The 8,008-nt window shown below is 49.8% G+C and overlaps 1 protein-coding gene across 1 annotated transcript; it reads right to left on the bottom strand.

The window, feature by feature from the left end:
- Nucleotides 1–1,757: 1,757 nt before the first annotated feature.
- Fbll1 (fibrillarin like 1) lies at nt 1,758–3,227 on the bottom strand. The gene is given in 2 exon segments (XM_032913765.1): nt 1,758–2,788; nt 2,790–3,227. Coding segments are annotated over 2 exon segments (1,164 nt in total). The 5' UTR covers nt 3,039–3,227; the 3' UTR covers nt 1,758–1,873.
- Between the last annotated feature and the right edge of the window lie 4,781 nt (nt 3,228–8,008).

Below are 8,008 nucleotides of genomic sequence, written 5' to 3' on the forward strand. Positions count from 1 at the left end.
TTGGGTGATAGGAGAAGTCTTGAGTGAGACCTCTCACTGGGAGCCTCAGCTCTCTCAATTGCTGAAGAGGAATAGCTCTAGGACTTGCCCTGGGTTTTAGTGTAGGCGTGAGGATGTATCATTTTATCCTTTTGCTGATCAAGGAGGTACGCGCTGAAGCAAAGTAGACCATGCCAGATCTTTCCCTTGGCACATATTTAAGTGTCTTTTCATTACATTTAAAAATTATATTTGATGTGTAAAATTGTATTATATATGTATATATGTGTGTGTATGTGTATCTATATATGCATATACATATATACATACACACATTGTCTTTGTATTCAGACACACCAGAAAAGAGCATCAAATCCCATTACAGATGGTTGTGGGCCACCATGGGGTTGCTGGGAATTGAACTCAGGACCTCCAGAAGAGCAGTCAGTGCTCTTAACCACTGAGCCATCTCTCCAGCCCCTTCATTACATTTTAAAAGATATTGTATATATGAGCGCGCACACCCAAGTGCCCTGCATGCTTGTAGAGGTCAGAGGACAATCTAAGGGAGTTGGTTCATACCTCTTCCCATGTAGGTTCTAGAGATTGAACTCAGGTCCTCAGGGTTGGCAGACGGTTCCTTTACCTGCTGAACCATCTTGCCAGCCCCACCCTGAGTACATCCTTAAGAAGTCAACCCCCCTCTCCAAATGCCACCTTCCTAGATTACTTGTTGATGACCTTGGCAGTGGGGCTTGTGGGGGCGAGTGGAAGCATTTAAGTTTCACTTGGGGCTCTGGGGCAAGGGTGTTAGGGTGTTTGGTATCCTCAACTCTGTCTTTGCTTGTTCTCCAGCTCAGTTGTGTTTTTGTTTGTTACATAGTTTACTATGTAGTCCAGATTAACCTAAAATTCAAACTTTCTGCTTCAGCCTTCCAGAGTTAGAATGGGTTAGTTCTGAGAGCCAGCATCCAGTGTTACTGAGCCCAGAATTCCCTTTAGAGAGGGCTGAAGACCCTTAGTGATATCACCTTGGGTATGCCAGACCCAGCACCCTATCTGTTTCCCTTCTTTTGCTGTTGCGAAAACTTAGAGCCCAAGGAGAGAGCTCGAGGCCTCAGATCCCTGCTTTTGTGTGCAAGCCAGACAAAAAGGGCAGAGCCAAGACAGCACAAGGGATGCAAAACAGTGGCAACAAGATTCTCCCACCTGTGTAAGTCTGGGCAACTGGCATTCACCTCGCGCCATTGTTTCACACGGAGCATGGAATGGTAACAAAGCCACCTTAGAGCTGAAGAGATGATTTTAATGCCACAATGACTGCAGAAAAATGAAGGGGAAAAACATTGTGGCCGATACTCTGGGTTTGAGTTGGTACACATCTACTTCTTGCATACTCCAGAAGTAGAGGCAGGAGGACTGACGTGACAGCTCAGCCAGGGTCACAAAAAAAGACTATTTTGGAAAAGAAAACACACAGGGAAAAGTCTGGCTTTGAGTCAGGATGAATAGGTCAGCATCCAACAGCCTTCAACAAACAGTACCTCCTCATGTCCCCAGGAGAGATTTAAAGATCACTAGTGGGCTCTCTTTTCCTTGTTCCTGTGATTAGAAGATGTGTGTGTAAAAAATGGGACCCTGTGAGACCAGGCCTGGGGTGACCGGACTAGACACCATTCCCATGTCGTTCCTTAAAGGGGCGCCTATACCTCTGTATTAAGCCACCATGACTGGAGAGTGAACTGGTGCAGCTGCAAAACCCACTCTGGCCTCAACTATACAATTGGGAATCGTTTATTTTATTAAATAGAAAAACAACACAATAGGACAGGCACAAAGACACAGTCTCGTGGCAGTGCGGGGGCACGCTTCCTGGCCCCGGGTTCTGCTGTTGTTACTTGCTGCTGCTCTTGGGGGCGGGCCGATAGACGCCGACGACCACAGCGTGGTCCCTTTCGTAGGGCTCCAGAGTCAGCTGCTCCTGGGGCTTCAGGTTCTCCTGTTGCAGCTTCTTCACCTCTGAAGCAAACACGGCCTCGGCAGACGCTGTGGAGTCGATGCAGTTGGCCTTGATGGAAATGAGGAAGTGGCCTCCGTTGCGCAGAAAGGTGTGGGCGTTAAGCGCCACGATGCGGGACTGATCCGGCTGGGCCACGTCGGCGAAGATCACGTCCACCATTCCGATGAGCATGCGATACTTGAGCGGGTGCCGGGCATCTTCCAATACCGGGATGATGTTGGTGCGCTTCTTGGCCACGTTGACCAGATCGCGGCCGGCGCGGTGGGAGAATTCAACGGCGTAGACCAGGCCGTCGGGCCCGATGATGTCGGAGACGTGAGAGACCGTGGTTCCGGAGGCGGCGCCCAGGTACAGCACTTTGGACTTGGGTTTGATGTGGATCTGGTCCACGCCGCCCAGGATGGCCGCCGCCAGTTTGGAGCGGAAGGGGTTCCACGTGCGGTACTCCTGCTTCTCCCCGTTCTCCATCACGGTGACGCGCTTCTCGCCGTACACCGAGACGCCGGGCACCATGTTCAGCGTGACCAGAGCGTCCTCCGCGCCGCGGTAGATGAACACACCCTCGTGTCGGTGCGGCTCCACCGACACGGTGATGCCCTTCTTGCGCCGGTTCTTGTTTCGGCCTGGACCGCCGCGCCGCTGCCTGTCGCCGCCACCTCCGCCTCCGCCGCCGCCTCCTCCTCCGCCGCCCCCGCCGCCGCCGCGTCCTCGACCCCGGCCGCCGCCGCCGCCGCCGCCGCGCGTGCGTGTCCCGAAGCCGCCTTTGGACCCCGAACCCGTGTCGCCTCCCCTTGCCGCCTCCCTTGCCGCCACCCCAGCCCCAGCCGCCGCGGCCGCCCGCCGGTTTCATGGTCCCCGCAGTTCTCAGGGACGGCTGCGGTGGTCGGGGATCGCGAGGGACCCCCGGGCGGTTGCTGCGCAGTGGGGACAAATTGGTGGCGGCGGCTGCGCGCAGGATTAGCCGCAGCGGGATGCAGGGGACCGCGATGCGCGCATCCCCGGATCCCACGCTTTGACGCGGTGACTTGCGTGATTGCATCACAGCCGTTCTGTAGCCCCTGGAGCCCCCGGAAGCCCCCCTGCTCTACCTGCGCGCAGACGCAGCCTGCTCCCTTGTAACCCTTTGCCTTCTCTCCAGTCTGCTCGTGTTCTTTGTTTTCCCGGGGACTCCGGGTTCTTCCCCTGGATCTCCCAGTGGCCAGCGTCTCTGTGGCAGGGGAGAGGAAGCGCGCATCTGCTCAGTCCTTGTGTTCCTTGCTTTCCCGTGTGGCCGCAGAAAACTTATGTGTAACCGAAATCATATAGCACTTACATCAGCATAAAAGGAAATGGCATCTTTACACACACACACACACACACACACACACACACACACACACACACACACACACACACACACACACACACACACACACACACACACACACACACACACACACACACACACACACACCTGAAGCTTCGTCTTTGCTTAAACCCGCTCCCCCAACCCCAATCCCCTCTTTCAATCAAACCTTGAGGGACGGGAGGAAGCAATGGGCAGCACCACGGACAGAAACCGAGACGGTCGCGGCATAGCGCTAGCGTCCAGTCAGCACCAGGGACAGCTACCTCGAACCTGCCCTGTCTGACCACTATTGGTGGGGTTGGGGCCAACCTGGACTTCTGTGTAGGCGATCTAAGCACATGTCTGACCTCCCTGTTAGTGGAATTAAGTGCCAAGTCCAGAGAGGCGGAATGCAGCTAAGGATCAGAACATGGGTGAAGGAGAGGATATTGAATCCCCAGATGTGCACACTGTTAATCTCCTCTCCTGTCTCACATCCACAGACAACAATGGCAGGCCTGGTTCCCCCTGAGTATTTATAAGGCCTTCTTAATGGGGGGGCACAAGTCTGCATGAGGGTATAGAGAAGGCTGCAGAGGAAGAGATATATCATTCCTGGGATAGCATGGGAAACACTCTTACTACAATTTGAAGAGTGTCCTCCCAAAGGAGTTAGATTTGCTGTCTTGGTTGTGTTTCCTCCAATCAGACCTTGTGGTGACTAGTTTTTCCATCTACTTGACTTGGCCATTGGATGGCCAGATACTTAATCAAATATTACCTTGGGTGTTTCTGGGCAGTTTTTGGATGAGGTTAGCATTTAAATTTTCAAAGCAAAACAGGTTGTCCTGCATTGTGTGTGACAGTTTCATTTAATCAGTTGAAGGCCTGAATAAAATAAAAGGCTGATCTTCCCCAAGGAAGAGAGAATTATGCTACCCAGTAGCATTTGACCTGGAACATTAGTGCTTCTTATCCAACCACGTTTGAAGAAGGATGTTGGTTTTGATGATTTCAGATTTGCCAGCATCCATTTCGCATGAAGAATATATTAGTGTGTTGGTATGTGGCGGGGGTTGGGGGAGGGTTCTCACGGGTCCTGATCGAGGTGATGTCAAGATCACACACAGAGCTAGGAGAATGAGGACAGGGCAGCTAGAGAGGACACATTAAGCAGAGAAACACGTGGGTGATGGAGGTGCAACGGGTGGTCTTAGGAACGGTGTGGAAAGCATCCAAAGAAATGATGTGCTGATAGCCAGGCAATGATGGAGCATATCTTTAATCCCAGCACTCGGGAAGCAGAGTCAGGGGGTCTCTATGAGTTCAAGACCAGCCTAGTCTTAGAAGTCCAGGACAGCCTACATAGAGAAACCCTATCTTGAAAACAAAAAACCAAAAAGAAAAAGAAAAAAATAATGATGTGCTTTTGGCTTTGGGGCTGGGAAGTTAGTTAGTCCACCATTTAATTTGCTCTTCCACTAATGTCGTAAATGGTTTCCGATCATTATGCAGGCTTCAGCAAGCTCCAGGGTGATGCAGTGACCCTGAGGCATGCGAGCCCAGAGGCTGCCTTAATTGTGGTGGTCGTTCAGCCCCACTGCATCTGAAATCAGAAGTGGACCTGAGAATTTGGAATACAGCATTAACAGTGCCTGAGAGAACTCAACCCAAACAACTTATATGCAGCTAATAAGGTTTTTGAAAAAGAATTATAGCCAGTGGTGGGCACACGCCTCTCATCTCAGCGTTTGGGAGACAGAGGCAGGCAGATCCCTGAGTTTAAGGCCAGCCTAGTCTACAGAGTGAGTTTTAGGACAGCCAGGGTTACACAGAGAAACCCTGTCTCAAAAACAAAACCAAAACCAAAACACAAAATATTAATTGGGCTGGAGAGATGGCTCAGTGGTTCAGGGCACTGACTGCTCTTCCAGAGGTCCTCAGTTCAAATCCCAGCAACCACATGGTGGCTCACAACCATCTGTAAAGAGATCCGATGCCCTCTTCTGGTGTATCTGAAGACAGCTACAGTATACTTATATATAATAAATAAATAAATCTTTAAAAAATATTAATGATGATAAAGAGTTAGTTAATGGTTTAGCAACAGTCCTCAACCTGTGGGTTGCAGTCCCCACAGGGCTTGCATACAGATATCCTGCATATTAGTTATTTGCATTATGATTCATAACAGTAGCAAAATTATAGTTATGACGTAGCAGCAAAATAATTTTATGGTTGGGAGGGGGGCTCGCCATAACAGAGGAAACTGGATTAAAGGGTTGTAGCATTCTGCACTAACGGCTAATCCTTTTCCCAGCTAGCCCACTTCTATTTTCGTGTCCTTTGTGTGTGTGGCACAATGAGTTTCATTGCAGTGTTTGCAGGAGCATGGTCATTTCACTAATGGCTACACCACTGTGGGTAGGGGAATGACCTCTGTCCCCTTCATGGAAGTATGTTGGTAGGGCCCAGTCTTGTGCAGGTAATCACAGCTGCTATGAGTTGCAGCACGACAGACTTCCCACTAATGCACCAGTGGGCACACTTCGGCTCGCTGATGACTAATGCTGTCCATAGGCCTTTTCTGCACTGATTGAGGTGATCACGCGTCCCTAAGTCTACTCACATGGTGAAATGCACTGGCTGCTTTGCGTATGTTCAACCAACCTTGCATTCCTAACGAAACAAACGTGTGTCTTCCTAACACATTCTTGAGGTCAATTTTCAAAACTTATTGGAAATTTTTACAACTGTTTTCATTGGGTGGGGGGAGGGGGGACTGGTCTGCAATTGTACCAGATAGTTTCATATCAACTCAACTTAAGCAAGAGTCGTCTCAGAGAAGGAACTTCGATTGAGAAATTGCCTCCATGAAACCAAGCCATAGGCAAACCTGTGAGGGCACTTTGCTAATTAGTGATTGATATCGGAGGGCCCCGCCCACTGTGGGAGGTGCCGCCCCTAGGCTCATAGTCCTGGGTGCTATAAGAAATCAGGGGTTGGGGATTTAGCTCAGTGGTAGAGCGCTTGCCTAGGAAGCGCAAGGCCCTGGGTTCGGTCCCCAGCTCCGAAAAAAAAAAGAACCAAAAAAAAAAAAAAAAAAAAAGAAATCAGGCTGAGCAAGCCAGGAGGCATGGGGAACAAGCCTATGAGTAGTGCTCCTCCACAGCCTCTGCAACAACTCTTGCCTGAGGCTCCTGTCCTATTTGACTTCCGGCCCTGACTTGCTTCCACGAGAAACTGGGATGTGGAAGTGTAAGCAAAATAAAACTTTTCCTCTTCAAGTTGCTTTTGGTCATGGGGTTTCCCCATGGCAATTAAACAAAAAAACCCAACTAGGATGGAAATTGGTAGCAGGTTTGTGGGGTGTTGCTGTGGCAGACGGCATGAGGTTTGGGGGGGGGGTGGAAGAACTTTGGAACTTTGGGTTAGAGAAGCCACTGAACGTTCAAAGCTGGGTGAGCTGTAGTGAGAACGTGAAAGATCAGAGGATATCGCTGAGAGGGAGGCCTGGCTGATAACGTTTCGGAGGGAAGAAAAGTTGACATTTTTGGGGTCGTTTGATATTTCAAATTAAGAACCTGTGATTCTGGTCAGCTGAGGCTGAACGAAAAATCAGCCATGATTAACAAGAGACCAGCACCACTGAAGAGAAATCTTTGTTCTGCTGGGTTGATGAATGCTGGTCAGCTGGCACTGAAGAACCAGCTGCGATCAAAGAGAGACCAGCGTCATTGAAGTGAAATCTGAAAAGTGTTTTCTCAGGGTCAGCCCACGGAAGCTGTACTCTGGGGGCAGACAAGGTTGCTGAACTTGGTAATGGAAGAATCACCCAGGTGGTGTTGGTTTTGAATGCTTGAAGTGGTCATGGAGAGCCCCTGAGTCTTGGTTCTGTGCGGCAGGGCTAGAGTTCCAACGGACAGCACAGAAGAGGTTATTGGTGAAGGCCCTGAAATTTTGGAGATGCCAGTACCATGGGATGAACGCCAAGAACTGTGGCAGCCAGAAGGTGGAGCTGGCCTGAACTCTTAGAAACATAAGCTGGGCTGAGAGATGGCTCAGCGGTTAAGAGCACTGACTGCTCTTCCTAAAGGTCCTGAGTTCAAATCCCAGCAAACACATGGTGGCTCACAACCATCTGTAATGGGATGCTCTCTTCTGAAGTGTCTGAAGAGAACTACAGTGTACTAACATATAAATAAAATAAATAAATCTTAGAGAGAGAGAGAGAGAGAGAGAGAGAGAGAGAGAGAGAGAGAGAGAGAGAGAGAGAGAGAAACATAAGTATGGAGGTGTTGCAGACGGCAGATCCAGAGAGGTGACCCAAGCTCTCTGGAGGAGCCCAGGAAATCGTGAGTGAATGCGAGATTTTTGACATTGATTTATTTACGTGGTTGGAGTTGGTTTTGCTTCGTTCGAAGGAAAAGTTTGGCTTGACAGGGATGTGTTTGTGTGTCAAGTTGACAAGACGTCAATTGTGTCGGATAGTTTTATGTTAACTTGACACAGCTAGAGTCAGCTGAGAGGAAGGACTCTCAATTGAGAAGTTACTTCTGTAAGATCAGAATGTAGGCAGTCTTGTCCGGCTTTTTCCTAATTAGTGATTAATAGGGGAGGGGCCAGCCCATTGTGGGTTATGTCACCCCTGGGCTGGTGGATCTTGGTTCTGTAAGAAAGCA

Source organism: Rattus rattus, chromosome 9 (genome assembly GCF_011064425.1).
Source record: "Rattus rattus isolate New Zealand chromosome 9, Rrattus_CSIRO_v1, whole genome shotgun sequence".
In the NCBI taxonomy this organism is placed as follows: domain Eukaryota; kingdom Metazoa; phylum Chordata; class Mammalia; order Rodentia; family Muridae; genus Rattus; species Rattus rattus.